The sequence below is a fragment of the Eucyclogobius newberryi genome, unplaced genomic scaffold (genome assembly GCF_026437365.1).
Source record: "Eucyclogobius newberryi isolate DKJ021-1_F unplaced genomic scaffold, fEucNew1.0.hap1 SCAF_97, whole genome shotgun sequence".
Taxonomy (NCBI): Eukaryota; Metazoa; Chordata; class Actinopteri; order Gobiiformes; family Gobiidae; genus Eucyclogobius; species Eucyclogobius newberryi.
In genome coordinates, this window is record NW_027316540.1 from 116,464 (window position 1) to 136,502 (window position 20,039).

At 40.3% G+C, this 20,039-nt stretch overlaps 1 protein-coding gene across 4 annotated transcripts in view; it reads left to right on the forward strand.

The window, feature by feature from the left end:
* The window catches only part of kcnip4a (potassium voltage-gated channel interacting protein 4a), a 189,954-nt gene that overhangs the window by 31,571 nt on the left and 138,344 nt on the right, over positions 1 to 20,039 (forward strand). The window contains exon 1 of one of the 4 annotated variants that reach the window (XM_072439584.1): positions 15,477 to 15,627. The exons of the other annotated variants lie outside the window; for them this stretch is intronic. Coding sequence (XP_072295685.1) covers positions 15,543 to 15,627 — 85 coding nt within the window. The 5' untranslated portion in view covers positions 15,477 to 15,542. Of the gene's footprint in view, positions 1 to 15,476; positions 15,628 to 20,039 lie in introns of those variants that run through there. 4 annotated transcript variants of the gene reach the window in all.

The window sequence follows — 20,039 nt, forward strand, 5'->3', positions numbered from 1 at the left end:
TGGGGCACCAGCGGTTTATCAGATGAGGCCCGTATATGGACAAGTTCTATTTTCTTTGTAAATTTCGTGTGGGCGGCTTTTGTTTTCGTACTAACCCAAAAAGTACGGTATGTACAATTGTACCGTAAATGCCTTCTAGACTGTCGACATTTACATAGTGATCAATTTATATACATTAAATGGCAGTGATGAAACACAGCACTGCCACACCTTCAATAGCTTCACATGAAAACACATTTTAATCCTGTTGAGTTGAGGCTATGATTAATGTCTCAATTGCTTCATCAAACAAAAATAGTGTCTGCGGTGGTTTTACAAGGCGGAACATATTTGCGCTCCCTCATATTTTGGTCTTTGTAGTCTCTGTTATAAATAATTAAATTGTAACATTGCAACCTTGGTGGAAAGCAATTAACAAGTGCCCCAACTGAATATGAAATGTTGTGACTCATTACCATATACATTGCTCGACTTTTTGTTAAAAAAAAAAGAAAGAAAAATCTAAATTATAATTAACAGAACACAATTAATGTCCTCCCTATTGCATTTATAAGTTAGGGTAATGCTGAAATAGGTAAGTTTTTAATGTCCAATGTAGTTCCTTGACAACTTATGCATTTAAACTACGTACTATTTCAAAGATGATCATTTATGCCGTAAAATATCTAATCATACTTTGTAGTGTTTCATTGTGAATAATTGTCCTTATCTGTGTGAGTAAATGGTGATTAGCAAAGAATATTGGACTTTGAAACAATAAGGGATGAAAAATGACAGAGGACGATATAATTGGCAGGATGAACTAACCAAGGTTAACCACTGTCTAAAAGTGATGTTTCTGAGCTGCTGCTAATGAGGAAAAGTTTCCACTGTTATTCAAGTTTATTAATCTGGAACTTTAAGGCAGAAGTTGGGTGTGTTTGAATGAATATTGCAGTTTCAGAGACAAGCAAAGCTCAATTTTGAGAGCGATTCATGAAAATAAAGATAAATACTTGGCTATTGCTTGTATTTGTGACGTTATTATTCTTTAGACACAGAATTGACCCTCCATCCATCCATCTTCTGCCGCTTTATCCGGGGCCGGGTCGCGGGGGCAGCAGTCTGAGCAGGGACTCCCAGACTTCCCTCTCCCCAGACACTTCCTCTAACTCCTCCGGGGGGATCCCGAGGCGTTCCCAGGCCAGCCGAGAGACATAGTCTCTCCAGCGTGTCCTGGGTCTTCCCCGGGGCCTCTTCCCGGTGGGACATAACAGAAATTGACCCTATGGTTTTAAAACATTTGCCCATTCATTTATAAAAACTAAAACTGAAAAAAAACAAAACAAAAAAAAAAACATCTGGGCCAAATGGTGAACTTTCCTGAATAGTTTTAGAAGAAGTCTAGACCTATATCACGATAATACCACATGGAAATATGAAATAAGCTAATATTTTAGTCGAAAATGACTAAAATAACGAGTTTTTCTTAGTATTGTGATCTCAAAATTGGTATTGAGCTCAAAATCGATCAAAATTGAGTTTCAAGTTTGAGGTATCGGGACATAGACTGTATTCGACACATAACTGACTGAATTTACTTCCATAACATTGATTTTTCTTCTTGTACCAATAAAACTCCAGTCAAAGAACAGACTTGTTGTGCAGCTGAAATCGGTCCTTTAATAGTCCCTGAGCAGCATTGACTAAATCCAGAACACTGTTTCCAAACGACACTTTTAGGTTTGCCTCATTTGAAAACCAGGCTGGGAATTTCTCACCCGCTGCGCTGCACATTAAGGCCAACCTTCATCCTGGCTGTTTCCGATAATGGCTGCAGTGCTATTTGTCCTCAGTTGAGAGAAAGAAAACAAGACATATCAGTGGCCCCGCTGGACAAACCTCCATCCTTCTTAAGTAACTGTTGGAACCTGCGCTTGTCGGTCCATCTGCACCTCTGTCGAAATTGGGTCAGCAAATCACACCAGGACGGCAACGAACAAAATTAGGTCATGGAAAAGAGTAGGACAAGAACCTGGCCTGCACAGCCTTTTAGCATGGTACGATATATGCCTTGTAATGACAGCTAACTCCAAGCTAACACTAACATATCTCCTCCGCGGACAAAAAAACATCTATCTGGGGAGCTCTTGTCTTGGCGCATGTTAAATTATGTGCAAATAGTGACGCAAACTTATAACAACCTTTAGAAATACATCAAATGTGGTAGTAATGCGGCTGCAGGATTCATTGCAATCGAATTAAAATCCCACAAGGAATGCAATCAATAAATCCCAAAGGTTTCAATTAGTGATGTTACTGTGTATAATGTCCCCCACATACAAGGAAGTAGCATAAATGAACATGATGTAACCAATCTATTTGTCATTGCAGTATAATCACACAAAATCTGTATTATTTTTGTTTAATGTTGTGTTCAACATACCTGGTATTTGTTTTATTGTGCTTATTGTACTTCTTCTTCATGTGTTCCCCTTATAAATATGACGGTCGTGACTTCCTCTTCCCTTTTAATATCTCTGTCTCGGGAAGAGGTCAGTCATCCATCCTTTATGTTTTATGTGTTGTATATTGATTTAATTGTTGTTATATCCTTTTTTAGTTTGGGCTGGATTTGCCTCGTGGCACATGTTAAATTTCTGGGTGTTTTTCTGTTAACCAGAATAAACGTAAGATGCCTCCAAAGGATAAACCGTGTCTCGTGGCCATTCATATCGCAACGCAAGAACAATCCGGTCACACATACGCATCTATCTCTTAGAATGGCACATTATTGCACAGATGTATTATTGTAGCACATAATCCTCTTGTGTTACGGTCCTTCCTGCTCGAGGACTGCTTACTGGCTTTCCATTTCTGATGCATTTCAAACGTGATGGCCTTCCAGTAATTACAGTGCTAATGATCATTTGTATAGCTCGGTGGTATAGATGTAATTTGCTCAGTCCCTATGGAAAAGCTGAGTTGTTTTATTCCTCCCACCCTTATATAGTCACCAAGTAAATTGCTTTTTGTCAGCCGTAATAGTGCAGTGTCCCGGCAAGTTGCAAAATCATCAGATGCAGAAAAGTTAGAAAAGGACAATGTCAAGTTACCAAGTTTTCATTCATACTTTCTTTACAGCCATTTTATTTGTGGTAAAAAGGCATGATCATGGTTAATCAGAGCAAATTGTCCAGTCTTCAGCGTTGGAGAAACTGCTTTTCAGACTAAGGCGAGGTCAGTTTGTGGAATATGTGCTCGATTTTGGTGTAATAGAAGGTCCTGTTTTTAATGACTTACCTGGAGTTGTTCAGTTCAGTTTAGAGTCGTCTCCCTGGGATAAATGCCGAGTGCTCACGAAACTCACAGTTTCCAGATTTGTTCATATAGATCGCCATTTGCATCAGCAGCAATTCCTGAGGTCATATATATGCGTTCGCACATCCGGGAACTTGTGCAGTGGCAACCGAGTCCGCCATTTTGAAAGGGGCACGTCTACTACATACGAAATCCAGGAATTATGAGGTCAAAATGCCAAAAACCTGCTTAATCTGTCAGGACATCGCTCTGTTGACTGACCCAAGAAATGAGAGCTTTGTCGTGTACTTAGTTTGCCGTTATCGTCTAAAGAATCACAGTATTTGTAGCTCATTATGCCGTAGAAAAGGATGCAGACGTGCTGGTTTTTATATATCGCGTGCCCCTTTTAAAATGGCCACTATGGGGAAGTCCCGGCTGTATGACGTCACCGCGAACACATGTATTATATTTCAAACGTCATGTAGGGATGTAGGGGTTTTCTCAGCTGTTTTTAAGTCCACAAATCATCAGCAGACTCTTTTCGCGCATTTCTGCCGTAAAATTGTCTTGCAGTTTTACATTAATATTATTTTTCGCTTATTTGGTTGAGACGGTGCATGTTTTTCCAGGCTAATTTGCACTCGTTGTCCCACACTCGCTCTCTTTCACACACCAGCAGACTTGTACACTGGAGGCAAGGTGGGGGAAGTGTCTTGCCGCAGGACGGTATGCACTACCGCCCCCCTGTGGCACCTGGCATGAACACCTCACTGGTAGAAAGTCATGTGCGGTTTTCCAACACATGCATTATTTAAAGTTCTAAAACATGAGATGTCAAAGCAAAGTACTCGAGAACATGTTAAAAGGCCAAAAACGAATATTACACAAGTGTTATTTAATTGCTTAGGCAAAGCGGGGACATTTGGATCAGCTTTAAATTGTAGTCTCAAATCTTCCCTGTAGGTGTTTGTCTGTTGTGGAGACAATTAAGACAAATCCCATCAGATAATGCTAGTGGTTACAAAAAGCAATTAGCCTCTCTTTTCATGTTATCGTTGCATCTGCAGGTTGACTCTCATAGATGACTGCTGTCCCCTGCTCCTCTGCCTTAACATGGCTCATATTTGTGCTGGTTTGTGGGTCTTTGGGGGTCTGCAGTGAATCGGAAAAAAAAAACAATGAATGCAAATTTTTCAAACCTCAGGGCTACCTGTGTGTTGTTTTCTTTAACGGAATCAGCCAAAGTAGACCTTGGTGGATTGTACAGTCTGAATAATAAACATATAAATTATTTACAGAGCTTGGGTTAGTGTTCATGCTCAATTATTAGTTGAATACCTTTATATTTATGACAATATATCATTGTTTACAGCACTCAACCTACAGTGGTTCTTAATCTCAATATGACCAGATTCACTAGAGAAAACATGCTGTTAATAAGCAAAAAAATAAAAGTTGGGCTAAAACTAGAAAAGTTTTCAATCAGAATTTGGCTTGAAAAAAAGGCATTAAAGTGAACCCGACCCTCATTTTGAGAATTACTGGTACATTTTGAAGTAGCTGGGCCTTATTGCTCCAGAGATCTCTGAAAACTGGCAACCACACAAACAGACTTGTATATAATCAGTGAAAGATTCTTGGCATGACAGATTTTTGCTGTTGTTGTAAGAACTCTAGTATAGATGGAATATTACAACATCAAAGTGATTTATTGCCCAAAGACTTATTTGTATTCCGTGGATGTGACATTCTCATCAAACCACAAGCCTCCAATTCACATCTGATGCCACTTTATCTACAACACAAGCCACTACCTGGAAATGAAAATATGGTGCTAAGCTGCCCCACTGTGCCACTGCATTTGCCTGAATGCATTTTCCTGCCAGAATCCTGTAACTCCTGGGACAGATTTGTATTTTCGAATTTGTGGCACAAACTGAAAAGCCCCCGTGCAACAATGTAGGTAAACCCTGATGGTGAGAAATGATCAAAACGTGAATATTGGGCCGACGCTGTTCCAGATATAAGCAGCACTCTATTAAACCATAATTAAATGCCATCTACATTTCCCTCGTGTTGCACCCTGGCCCTCTTCCCCAATTCAGTCATGTTTTAAGATGCATGATGCTTGGGCCTTCGGAGTGCTGTCAGAGCTGTATGTCTCTACTTTTCCTCACTCTCACTACCCCACTTTGGGGGCTCGGTGGCAGAGTGGTGAGCATTCTTAATCCACAGCAAGAAGGTCTGGGCTTCTCCTCCTGTGCCATGTTAGGATCTTTCTATTTGGAGATGTTTTTTAGTTCAAGGTTTGATAAAGTGTCGCTAATCACTTTATTCACTGTTACAAGACTAGAGCTAAACGATATTGGAAATGATGTGGCTGTTAATGACTGGGATATCAATATTATAACGATATTTCAATATACTTTTTCAATTCAATACATTTTGTAGCACCCTGTTGTGACAGAAAGTAAAAGAACAAACAAAGGCCAATGAAACCGTAATTAGCACATTTTGACACAAGTGTGTATGACTTTTACGATTTAGTAATTTTGACTTTTTTGTGTGTATTTATATCTGATGTACATATAATTTATAGTTTTACACCAATCGATTAGGTATTTTTGCAGAAAGCATTGAAAAATCTGTGGTAAGTGACCGGAAGTAAAATCACACGAAGTACACAAAGTTTATGCATAAATTACTCCAAAGAAACAACTTTTTTCAACATTTCAAACCTAATTGGACAAAATAAAGTGCTTTCATAAACATTAATTTCTCAAATAAAAACAATTGTGCCATTAGACGAGTTTTTTCTCAGTGTTTGCAGGGTAAAATCCTAGTGTGATGTCATCAATTACAAACAGGAAGTGAAATTATAAACCTAAAAATATTTTTTGGCAACATTTTAAATACATAAAACTTCACTTCATTTTAGTTAAATGAGTTGTCCGACCTGTCCTAGGCACAATAAATTTAAATAAGAGACAAAACCAAGATGAAATGTGGCTAATTTTGACTGAATAAGGAAAATCATGAAGAAAATCTAATATTTTTCACACTTTCACAATTCAAATGGGGAACCTTGGAGTTACTGCAATATATTAACTTGTTGTAAAAAGGATTGTTCCCCCATGACAGTGATGCTGCGATTTATATTGTGCAGCGTTAAATCAAACCCATAACTTCCTTGTTGAGGCGCAGGTGCCCATTATGGCCATAACCTAAATATCTATCAAAGACCATATTAAAACAAGTCCTTGACCCATATAAATGTGCTTCTCCGTGCAGTAGATGTCAGGCAGGTTGCACATTCCGTGGCCGGGTGACACTGTGGTAGTGGTGCATCTGCTCTGTTGGCAGCCCGTCAGAGTAAAGAGATATAGGACGCTGCTCGGTCAAAGTATAATGAGGTGTTTAGACTTCATAAGGAGACAAACTGCCTGAAGCTTCTCTCCATGCTCCTGTCATGACAGGTGTGAGTTTAAAAGCTTCAGGTCTAAGTGACTGCGGTGCCACTGAAAACCTCAAAGCCTTTAGGCAAGGATAGAAATTCAAAGAAAAGCAGCTTTTATGGCTTTTGAAGGTCAGCTTTTCAATCGGAGTCTGGTAGAGGAAAATATTCGGTGAACAGCAACGCAAATATAGATGCTTTTTGTGATAAAGTGTCTTTTTCTACAGGCATTCGTACTTCATACCCAGAGATAAAAATCAGTTTGACAACTCCTTATCCTAAAAAGGAGGGAAAGCATTGAACTTTGAAGAGAAAGAAGAGGCTTATCCTGTTTGGGGCTAAGGTTTCGTCCTTTTTCCATTACAGAGCCGCCCTAAAGTCTATGTGTGAATGGACATACAAAGCCAATCTCCCTTATCAGTGTCTCGTTAGAAAGCCTTCATCACAAATAGCCCAAAATAGCCCAGATATTGAAGCCCAGATAAACCTGCTGTATACAGTGTAGTACATTTGTGCCAGGAGGAAGGGGAAATCTAGCATTTCAGCTTTCAGCGGGATTGTTTCAGCTAAAACATCAGCACATTTTAAAAGACCAGGGATCGTATCACTTTCCCGTAATGACCTTTTTGGAAATGTGCATCTGCTAATTTCCAAAGTCTGGTAATGAAGGCCAATGACTGCAGTGGTCGTCTCCATAACCATTTGGTTTAGACATTAACCCTGCATCACGCGAAACAGCAGTATCCATCTTTTTATTGTTATTCCTTTTGGTTTCTGTCAGATTGTGTCGGAGCGCTTGGTGCATACAGAGTAGGAAACGGTGGATTTAATGGGGGTAGGATCCCATATGCTTTTACTGGTACCCTGAGGGAGCAGTAACGCCAACATTAGTACTGATGTCATGAGCAATTCATTATTGTCAGAGAGATATTGACCAGGCTCTTATCTGCAGTGACCCCCTGCATCGTCACGGCACTCGGTATTCATGTGTTCACGTGGTCCAAAGGCAAGAAACTGTGAGGAGAAACTCAAAACAAGCTATTTAAAACACACAGACGCAGTGCTCATTATCTAACAAAAACAGCATTTGACAAGACTCACAATGTTTTATAATTTGTATTTTTCTCTGTAACCTCATCTTCAAAGCAATGACACTGAATTTCTTATTGCTTAAGGCTTTAAACATTTTCAGTATATTTGTTTATTTGTGTTTGGATGAGAATTTCACTTCCAATGTTTCTGCATAAATACTTTTAGCCAAATCGGTCCACTTTAGAGGCAGTAAAAGAGCTAATGGTACGAGGTGGGCAGACTGGGGACGCATTGGCAAACATTTATCCCTGAAAGATGAACAGTTCAATCGAAGGAGTTAAGGTTTATAGCAAACTAACTAATGTTTAGACGTTCTTGATTCTACTTAGGGATACGCAATTGAATTTTAATCAAGCTTCTTTCATCTCTAATTCTAAAGGGGGCTTTTTAATCGAGGTTTGCAGCCAATTCTCTGTCAGGAAAAGTGTGTGTTTTGGACCAGGGTTTAGACTTTGGAAGAAGAAATTTAACTCTGTATCTCCTTAAATGGCCATTATTAAAAGTTGGCCTTGTTTACGTTCAGGGAATATGACTAAATACATTGAAATCCAAAATGGTAATTGATTAAAATAAGGAAATGTTTTTATTTTATCTCCCATAATTTTCGGGCTATAGCGCGCCTGAATAAAAGACGCTCCAAAGAAATTTACAAAGGAAAAAATACGATTATCCGGGCTGCACCTGTCAATAAGCCGCAGGTGTCCACATTGTAACATGAGATATTCACACATATAATACAATTTAGTGTACTATATGTATGTACGCCGATTGTCTTTTGCGGCACCGTCCGCTGCGCCTTGGGTCTGTTTGAATCTCTCTAAAATGCTTTGAAGCTTAACAAACATCTGTGTCTTCACATCTGGTACATGCTCCTTTCTGCTCCTGAACTTGCGTAGTAACTAGAGTAGAGATATTTACACAAAAGAGTGCCCCCTGGTGCTCGTTAGCCAGTAAAAAGCCTATACATTCGACGCACTGTTGTATGTGCCGCAGGGTTCAAAACATGGGAAAAAAGTTGCTTAAAGTCCAAAAAGTATTCACCCAGACCATAGAATACCACAGCATGAGAAAGTGTACTATAACTCAAAATGTGAAGGAACATGCATTCCCTCTAAACCAATAATCTATATTTCAACAGGGTTACTTACAAGTATATGCCGTTTAAATGGCTTATGCAGCCAATAGTCCGTCTAATGCAATATCCAGTTGACCCTGACTAATGTCCTGTGTTTGATTTGTATTGGTCAGCACTTGTCACCCCACAATCAATGGCTGTTGGTTTATATATCGTCCGTGCGTCTTGCGTCCATCATCAATTCTCACAACACTAACTTGATCAGCTCAGGTAATTGCATCAAAAGCATTCATTGCGACTTTCCCCGCGGCCATCTGTCTTTGCTTGGGTCGGGGGGAAACTTGACCTGCGTGTCGCTGTCTTTTCATTATGGGTTTAACAAATTGACTAACCTTTACTGTAGCGACGGCTAAGCAAAATCAATTGTTGTTTTATCATCTATCATCTTATAATTGACTCATTTATTGTTTTTGCTGATGGAAAAAGAAACTGCAAATTGGAAAACTTGTCAATGCAACTGTGCAGAAATTTAGCGACGAACCAAGGCAATTTAATTTTTATTCTTGTCTGCTGTAATGAAGTTGTCTCGAGATCTTTGTTGCTTAAGCACGTTCTAATCATTTACACAATTTTGTTTTACATTTATTGACACACCTCTGTCTTGCACTCAGCTGTGAAAATGTCCATTTCACCCTGGAGAGACTCAGACGACACAGAAAGGACCGTTTAGCAATCTTTATTACGTGGGTTATTTGGCGCTCAGACCCCGGTGGAAGACATTGCGATCATGGGCACTCCATAATCTATTTGTATAAGATGTCTCCCCCCAGGGCCTGGAGACTGGTGGTGGTAGATGTGGTGAGAGGGTAGATGATTAGGATGAGAGGGATGCAGAGGTGGAGGAGGGGAGGTGGTGGGTCGCAGAACGGTCTGAAGCGACCAGGCCTACTGAGTGAGGGTTAATATGGGACAGGCTGTGCACTGATTGGGAGCAGAGGAGGTGCAGAGGAGGTGCAGAGGAGGTGCGACGTGCCACGGGGAGGAGTGACTGGTGCGTTGATTGAAGATGGGGAGCAGGTGCAAGTGAAGGGGACCTGCGAATCCCCTGTCCTTAGACCCTCCTTCTGTCCTTAGACCCTCCTTCTGTCCTTAGACCCTCCGACCCTCCTTCTGTCCTTAGACCCTCCTTCTGTCCTTAGACCCTCCGACCCTCCTTCTGTCCTTAGACCCTCCTTCTGTCCTTAGACCCTCCTTCTGTCCTTAGACCCTCCTTCTGTCCTTAGACCCTCCGACCCTCCTTCTGTCCTTAGACCCTCCGACCCTCCTTCTGTCCTTAGACCCTCCTTCTGTCCTTAGACCCTCCTTCTGTCCTTAGACCCTCCGACCCTCCTTCTGTCCTTAGACCCTCCTTCTGTCCTTAGACCCTCCGACCCTCCTTCTGTCCTTAGACCCTCCTTCTCGACCAGGAAAAACTACAAAAACCTCCATGGGAAAAAGTAGAAACCTGGAGGAGTTCCGTGGTGAAGGAGAGATCTGAACTCTCACAGACGGACGGGCCGGACTGGGTGCGTTGGTTGAGCTGGGGAGCAGGCGGCCTTGATGTAGATGGTGGAGTTAGGTCTTCCCGGCTGAATTTACGCAGGCTCCATTCGTCACTGTGCATGTTGGCAGCCATTCCTCTTATTTTGGAAGATATTGAAATTGTGTGTTCTGTGAGTGCGAGTGGGCAGCAAACCTAGACTCAACTGCTCATTCCCCCCCCCTCGATCTTATCCCTCAGCTTTGGCGTACTGCCCCGTACGGCCCCTGTTGCCCCCGTGTATTTTCCTTCCACTTAGAAATTCGTTCTGCAGTAAAGATGTTTAGGCAGAAAGTCTCGGAGGATTTATTTATTGAACCGTAAACAGCTGCTGCAGTCGTCTTCCTTTCTCAGCATTTTTTGAATACTCGGCAGAACATTTTGTGAATTTCTGCACTGCCATTATGTTTTCTGTAATTCATTATCAAAGTAAATCTAAAACAAATAGGTTATCTCAGCATTGCATTTGAAGAAAATTGAATCTACATTCTCAAGTAGCACTATCGGTCGATATTTTTGGGCAGGTTTATTATAGCATATAGCATATTAGATTTTATTTTTCCTTTTGTGTTGTGTTTGATACTCAAGTAAAGTTATTGCGGTATAAACAGCCGTGTGAAAAGCAATTATACTGTGACCTGAATAATTACGATTAATTCAGAATCTGATTGAACAAATAAACTTCCATAAACACCAGCAAATGCTATTTTGTCGCTATTTTGTCAGTTTGTACTTGCAGTTTAGCAACTGGATTGATAGGGCCCTAAATATTTGCACATTTGCACATTTAAAATGAACTGACTCATTTTACACAGAAACGGGTTGATACGAAGGGGAGTCTGAAACTGCTGACTGTTTTGCCGTATTTTGCTAATGGCGTTTGGCTCTTGTTGTGTTGTCTAAAACAGGGCTTATGCGATATGAAGTGTTATCTGGTATAGCACAGGATATTACTGGTTGTGTAGAGCTGTTTTTACCAATGCCATTTTATCGTTTTGCTGGTGGATGCTTGTTTTAAAAAAAGATAGGTCTGCAGTCTTTGAGTCTGAAGTCTTTGAACCTTTTCACCTGTTCTCATGGGCACAATATGTCCATGTATTTTTCATGTCGGTTCGTCATCTCCAGTGACGCAAATGGCCGAAGCATTACTAGACACAAAATGTAATCACGTCTAAAATACATGAACTATATATGAGTAAACACAGCTATCTTTTAATGTTTGGTTAATAAAGGTGAATAATTGATGAAATCTGTGCTGCAGGTGCACAGTTTGAGAAAATGCTCATGTTCAGCCTTTGAGTCGGCTTTTGTTATCTGTATCTCCAAACAGTATGTAACATTTAAATACATTCATTTATACTGTGTGTTTTGAAACTGGTATTTCACTTGATGAATTGAAAACATTTACCGTTATATATTTAAAAAAAAATAACATAAATATGAGTAATTCTATATAAATTCAGTTTAAATGAGCCACTCACAAACTCTTTCAACTACCGTATTTTCCGGAGTACAAGTTGCACCAGCCAAAAAATGCATAATAGAGAAGAAAAAACATATATAAGTCGCAGTAGAGTATGAAATGCAGTTGCAAGTGTGAAAATAACAAATAACATCACATATAAGTCGCTCCGGAGTATGATTATAAGTATAAATCGAAAGCATAAGTCGCACCCCGGGCCAAAACTATGAAAAAAGGTGCTGAAAATACAGTATTTCATTCATACATGATTGATTCCTTTGGCTTTTACAGGTGTTGGTTGCGCTTCTTCTCCTTCCACTGCAGTCTGTGACACCCGTACGTGCGATGATGTGCTCGGCTGTAAATTGCACCTCCACGCTTCAAAACAAACGCCTTGTGCACAGTCTACGCGGCGAGCTTCGCTTATACCGGGCGGAGAAAGCTCTGTATACGAGCCGAGTGCTGATGTTGATCAATATTTCTGTCAACTTCACTGAGTGCGGGCCATTTTATGTTGTTGTTGCCGCGGGTGACGCATGGACAAGCTCATTTTCCTCAAACCTGGAAGTGAGAGTTTGTGTGAGATTGCAGATGGGAAACTGAACTGAAAGGTTTTGAAGACAAATGTTGGGCTGGAGTAAAATACTTCACACTTCACACGTCTTTTTATGGCTTTTCCTTCCTGGAGAAATTTTCATTTTAGTTCACACAGTTGAAATCAGTCAGCATCTCATCAAGTACAAAGTGTTCTTGGAGCATCTAGTCAAATCAGGTCTACAAGTGCTTACACAACGCTCTAATGCTGAGTGTCTGCCTCTTGTTGAAGTCTAATTAGCACTGCAACTGCACAAAACTCAATGTCTTAAATATTCATATTGTGGTGTGTATTTTTGGAAAATATTGTAATGCTGTTTTATGTGTTTTCCAATGTTTTTCCTTCTTTTTCCTAACTGCTGTCATCGCTTTTCCTTCTACATCTTCACCTATGCTTCATGATATCTCTATAATCTTTGCCTGGACGATACTTATTTAAACACGAGTCACGTCCTGTGTTTTTTCCGGCCTGTATATGGACGTGGAATGCGGTGATTTGCTCCACTCTACTCAAACTCAACATTAAGACTTGTAAATAGCCTGTGCGCGGTGAAACAAAGGTCTTCAAATGCTTTGTCTTGTGGTCACACCGTGTACTATAAGAATGTTTTGGATCAGTGTTTGCTAAGCGCTCATGTGAGAGGCAGGCCATCTGTTGCCCTCAGGAAAGCAGAGGTGTAGGAACTCCTTGAACTCACTCTGGCATCAACAGTTTGTTTTGTGAAACCTGTGCTACTGTTGGTGCTTGAAACGTTGGTCATTGTAGAAACATAAGCTCTACCCTCAACGCTCCAGAAGGTCTAACTCTAACCATTCAGTTTTAAACAAGCTTTATCTGATAAACCCGACTGAAGCACCTTTGTCAAATAGAGAGGTTACAATAACGTTCCTGATTTTGTCTTTTCTTCCCAAGCACCTTTCAAACAACTCTGTTTAGCGATATGCAATACATGTTTCTTTTGACAAGTTTCTTATCTGATAGTGCAGGAAAAAAATGGAAAAACTACAATACTTATTATCAAAAATATGAAACAAACAGAATACAGAGTCGGCGTGACCCTCGGCCGCACCTATCTATCCCAGATCTAGACTTGGCTCATCCCAAGGTCTTTTATGGTGGACATTTATGCGCAACTAGCCCAATGGGTTCAAGTTAACCCCAAACAACTTCACAGATGTACCCCAGAAGCAAATACTTCTCCCTTCCCCCGCAGGTGAATCACCTTGTGGGAAGCATGACTGAACGAAGGACTCCCAAAACTGTTATTACTGGGGTACTTACCTTCTCCTTGAATCACCCACAAACAAAAAAAAACAAAATCAATTTGCTTCAAAACTCCCATGTGTCTCTCCAAAACAAACAGAAGCGTCCCAGTGGTGCAGTCGGCCTAGACAAAAGTGAACGGGCTGCAACAAAACTTGATGTAACTAGACTTACACTTCACAAAAAAATTAAAAAAGGGAAAAGAAAAACAACTCTGAAGGATGAGCCTCCATATATCAGCGGGAGATGTTGTGTCCTAGAAAAAAGGAGAGAACCCAACCTTATCCGTGACAACCCCTTTTAACTCGTGACTCTGGGCCCAATGATCAGCAGGCCCAGGACACCAGACGACTGGGCTCGTTACACAGCCCACAGGTAACTATGCAAATGATCACTTGAATTAGTTGCTCGACTTTGGGTTTCTCCTCTGACCCAGTGAGACTCGTTTTTTAAATCAGAACTTGCTTTACTCCATTCTCTTGACACCCGCTGCTGTCCAGAGTGAGTGTGTGCTCTGAAAACACACTGAACCAAAAGCAAGGTCAACGTCTATCAAAATCTACCAAAATAGACCGCCCTTTTGTCTAGTGACCTGTGGATTGTCAGCCCAAACCTGATTCTTTTTGTTTTTTTTACCCTGCCGCTTCAGCCTGACGGGCGCATAACGAGAGAAAAACATGCCAGTGTGTTTTCTTATGCAAATATTGAAACAAGCATCATTGACACTTACAGGTTTGACTTAATGTCAGCGGGTGCCTGCGCATGAACGCTTGGCAGTGATAAATGAGCCCAATTGTGGTACAGCGTGGGTGATGCGGACTGGGTAATTAGTGGAGAAGATTATGCACTCGGCTGGACTTAATGCCATCACGGGCGTCAGTCATTAATTCTGCCCTTGACATTATGTTATAAAAACATCACTAACCTGGAACACAATGTTATGTTTGTGCTTCTGACATCTCGTGAGCGGAAGCATTAGCACTGCCCGTTACTGTCGCTCACTGGTTAAGCGTGATGCGGACCCCCCAACCCCCCCCCCCCCCCCCCCCACCACCACCACCACCACCACCACCACCATAATGTGCTGTCAGTGTTGATTCATTGAGGTAAGCACTTTACCCCCTTTCGCCTTTATTTCTCCTTTCCTCCTTCCCTCTTCCTGCCGCGCTCTCAATCTCTATCTCTCCATCTTCTCCTCCTCCTCCTCCTTCACTCGAACCAATCAGGCCACGCCTCCATGGCAACCGTCAGCGAAGGGTAAAAACTTCCACAGATGGTTAGAGTAGAGCGAGCGGCAGGCGCACTACACGAGGTGTGAGAGAGCGAGCGTGCGCGTGTCAGAAAGAGAGACAGTAGTAACACCGAAAAGGCTCAGCGGAGTTCTGGAAAAGTCACGAGGAGGCTCCCTGCAGACACGGAGATAAATATTAATAACGTGACAAAAGAGTAGGCAACTCATCCGACAACCTAAAGTCGGAGCAGCGCGGCAGGGGAAAACTCGGAGGCGACGAGCGAGCGAGCGAGTGAGTGAGCGAGTTCCCTACACTCATGATCCTCAGTGTTGACAAACTCCACGAGCACGCCGACACGGAGCGACGGCGGAGGAGCGCAGAAGTCGGTCGCTGGACACCGTCAAAGTAGGGAAGAAAAGACAGGAAGAAACCCCAAAAAACTCCGAGCTGGATCTATCCCGAAGCGTCATTGCTCCTCCGCTCACCTCCACAACCTCCTGAAACAAAGATGAGCTGCAGGAAGAGGTGCAAGAGGGAGATCTTTAGGTTTGCTCAGTATCTGTTCAGACTTATCACAGGAACACTAAATACTGGTAAGTCGCTTCCAGATTCCACAGATAATTATCGTGCTTGCTTTTGTTTGATGCTTTATTCCATTCATGGTTGGATAAGTTTAGTTTATGTTACACACGGGACTTTGCTGGGATTCTGGCCAGGTAGCATCCCCTGATACTATGTAGTAAGTGGTTATATTTATACTGCCATTTGTGTAGTAAACAAGGGTGGACGTACACATTTGTCAAGCTGGACACTGTACACAACATTAAATCCACATAAAAGCATTTAAGATAAGATAAGATAATCCTTTATTGTCCCACATGGGGAAATTTCATTATTTGAGGTCTTCATATAAATTAATATTCATAGATATTTAGTCATGGTGCTTAATGTGGAATTCTACAACTTTTTCACTCTTCTCAGACTTGGAAAAGTAGAAAGGTTATTGGCTTTTGCTATGGAGCAGACACCAAAGGCTTTTGCTATAAATCATGCAGTGATTCAATGGTTTTAACAAGATTATAACTGAGATTATTGCAGATCAGAAGATTACTCACGGTAAAAGGTAAAAGGTCGGCTGCTGTAGCATACGCTGATCACTTTGGTCACATGGCAATAAAAATGTAGTCATGATCTCATTCTTTTAACGAGACGCTATTTTGGCGATGTTGTCATAGTGTGATTCAGTGCGTCTCCGTTTAATGCAGATCCAGGCTCCACGACGCACACTTTTTCTCACCCACTTCACAAAATGGTCATTCTGTGTCACGCTGTGAGCTAGTGAGAGGTGGATTTAACCAATCACAGTGAAGAGTGACCTCTCCAGAGCAGGAGACGGCTTGACTTTTAATGGGAATGTAAGCATACTTCGTCTCCATGGGGTGGGATGAATTTGAAATGGAGTGATCTGGTGTAGAAAACAGTTTTAATCTTTTTTTGGCACATCGTCCGACCCTATTTACATTTGTATCTGGTTATGGTAAAGCCGTGATGAAATGGTAATTGGGGTGTACGGCTGTTTCTGCAAAGCCCCCCCTGTGTATTCTTACAATGAGGTTGTGTTGAGTTGGTGATTAGCAGTATCTCACTTACACAGAGGGTGCAATAATGTCTGCCGAAGTGCTATATGCGCATGCTAATGAAATTCAACATGCTTCCCGACATGCGAAACAGACAATTTATGTCTTGTCGAGGATTCCCAAAGCCTTTTATGTGCCATGCGAGTCCCCATCAGTTGAAGGGGGTTAAAGTGGGCTGTTAATGTATGGAATAATGTCTGCGCAGCCTTGGCCTAGATCGGCGCCGCCTCCTTCCTCCTTGACCTTCCGCAGCGCAGCGCCTATTGAAGTTCCATCGATGCGCCGCTCTATAAAAGGTGTAAATGACTTGACTTCCAATCATACTTTTAAATATAGACTGGCAGGGAAAGCCATCACTCTTGAAAGGAGTTAGTTACAGCGCTGTGTCGGTTGCCTTCATAACCCAAAGGTCATTAGGTCACTATGTGTAATACTCGCCTAGTAATAAAAAGGATTTATTTTGCTGTGTTTGTGTTCTTTCTCCTGGATTTGTTGGTAAAAATAACACACAAAAGGCTATTGTTTTACCATAATATTATGTTCTCTATTATTAGTGGCAGTTCTTATTAATTATTGATTGTGTTAAATATAAGGCTGCACATTTGCCTTTGGGGTCTGTACTTGTGCTGAGTGAGGGGAAATATACTGTTTTAATTTACTGTGTGGATTATATCTGAACTGCCCTTTTGACCCCCACAGAACTTAGCAGTGTTGTCCCGCGTTTTATTTTGTAAGGTATTTGATAGATTTTGGGGTATTTTAGTGGTGAGGTGGCGTGGCTGCTTCTGTTCTGCTTGTTTATTTGTGGTTTATTTAACTTAGTGAGTATAAAATGCCTGTAACACTGTTCGGTCACCCTCCTCAATGCCAATAGTTGCACAAATGTGTTTTGATTTTATTTATTTATAGGTAATATATAATTTTTTTTATAATATCGTCAATGTTGTTGACAAAATGAAAGAAATACCAAAGTTGAACATGGAGTATATCGGCTATTGTAAAAAATGATACAAAAATAGCTAATTCATGTTGTAAACTTAATCAACAAGTGATATTTCTCCACTTTTGTCATTCATTTGACTGACATTTCACATTAGTCTTATAACTAAACTTCAACTAATACATTTAAAGACATGATTTGACATTTCTGTATTGACATAATCTGGTCAGTCAGAGTATGTCAAATTTAGATTTTAAATTTCATAAATATGACCCATTTGTGTCCCCATACAGTATATACGAGGTAAACTTGTTAAAATCAAATAGTGACAACAGTTGTAATGTTGAGATCTTCTTACTTATAACAGAACATAAAACTGTTCACAGTAAGAAAGATCTGTTGCTCTGTCCATTGATCTACTCAAAGGTGTAAAATGTCACCTCCTATTTTGCATAATTGTTCATGCCCCTGATTGCAAAACTTATTCATTCTTAATTAAATTCTTTTTTTTTTTTTTCTTGTTAAATTATGGGTGCTTTTATTGCCCAAAAATACCTCTCTCTCTCTGTTTTTTTTAGTTTTGATTTGAAGTCCGTCTTTCTGGGGAAAACAAGAACGATGTTGAAATAAAATGTAGGGATGTTACGCTATAACATTTTAGTGTTACTATTATTGTGAGAAAAACGTCACGATTTAACGATCATTCATAAATATTGATATCGTGGTTCGTGCCTTTAGGAAATTGACAAAATAACAGTTGTAATGTTGAGCTCTTCTTACTTATAACAGAACATAAAACTGATACTTGTTTTGATGGAAATGTCAGCTTTAATCTAATGAGTCATACAATTCCATTTCCATTTTCATTATTAAATTGAGAGTGTGAGATAAAAGATCACATTTCTTAGTTTCCTCATGAGTGAGTGCTATTTTCTATATTTACAGCACATTGATGTTTTGCATTCACGGTGCTTTTAATTAAAATGTACAAAAAGCCCAACATAAAGGTCAGCAAAGCTTGACCTTGGCGCCCAGTGTATCGAAGTGTTAGATGAAGTCGCTAAGTGAACCAGATGATTTTAATTGAGCTGCGTTTTTTTGCTTCAAACACAATTTAGATGCTACAACATGAAAGAGTCACAATAACAAGACCAATTGAACTCCAGATTGTTTTCTTGCGGATTTGTTTGTAAGATAACGGTTTGCAATAGAACAAAAAGACAGTGGTGACCTTCATTCATATTCATATTCCGACTCACAAGGCCTTGAAGTTTGCAGCCAACGGTAAAGAAACAAATCACCGATGCCACATGCTCGCAGGTTAGAAACGGCCGCTTCAGCACATTTCCGATAAATCAAAATTGTCGACTTATTTTATTTGTTGCCACCTCCTGGGGCAATCTTTATCTCCTCTTGCATTTGAAAAGACAGGCTTGTAACGGATGAGCAGAGGGCATCACCCGCACACCGCAGCATCCATCTCAATCATTTAAATGTCTTCGAGCTGCGTGATTTATGCCAACCGTGAGTCTCAGGTTTTGTTCAGTCATTACTTTGCCGATACCTTGATTGTGTAACGCAATGGCCTGTATCAGGATGTCGCTGGTATTTCATGTTATGGAGTTTTGTCCTTGGATTAAACATATTTGTCATATATAATAGTGAATAATCATATAGACTTTGTTGTTATTGATTGGAATTGGCTGTGACTAAAGGTATGCTATGATTGGGTGTTAAATGATAATCCTATTGTTATGGTATGGGTGGTTTTATTGATAAAAGCAATATCCTGACAAATATAGTCAGACATTATAGTTTCAATCCAACAGAAATGTGTTAAATGTGTTAGAATAGGTCTTTAAACGTAGTAGTTGAGGTTAAAGTATCGGAGAAATGTGAAATGTCTGTTAAATTGATCCAAAAAGTGCAGAAATATCACTTTATTACCTTTTTATTTTACAATATATTAAATAGTGATCTGCACATGTCATAGTTTAAAGCGAAACACACACTGAAAATAAAATAAAAAGTATAATAATATATAAATTGACCATGAATTATAACTTTGGTTAAAAAAAACCCTTTTAATTGAATATTAATTGGAGTTTATAGTTGAGCTGTAAGAAAATTCAATTGTATTAAGCCCTTTGAAGTTCCCAAAATGCTCACCAGTTGTAACACTACAAGTTTGAAAACGTCTTTAGTCACAATTTTAACATTTTAAAGTTTATAACAAGCTTTAATGACAATGTTCATCTCTGTTGCTTGTTTTTAACTAACTCGCCCAAAAGTAAGCACATCACCCCAGTTCTTTTTGCACTGCATTGGCTTCGAGTTTCTTTGAGAGTTGATTTTAGAAGTCTACTTTTTGTTTTCAAAGCCCTTAATGGCCTTGAACCTCTGCATCTGACCGAGCTTCTGGCGGTCA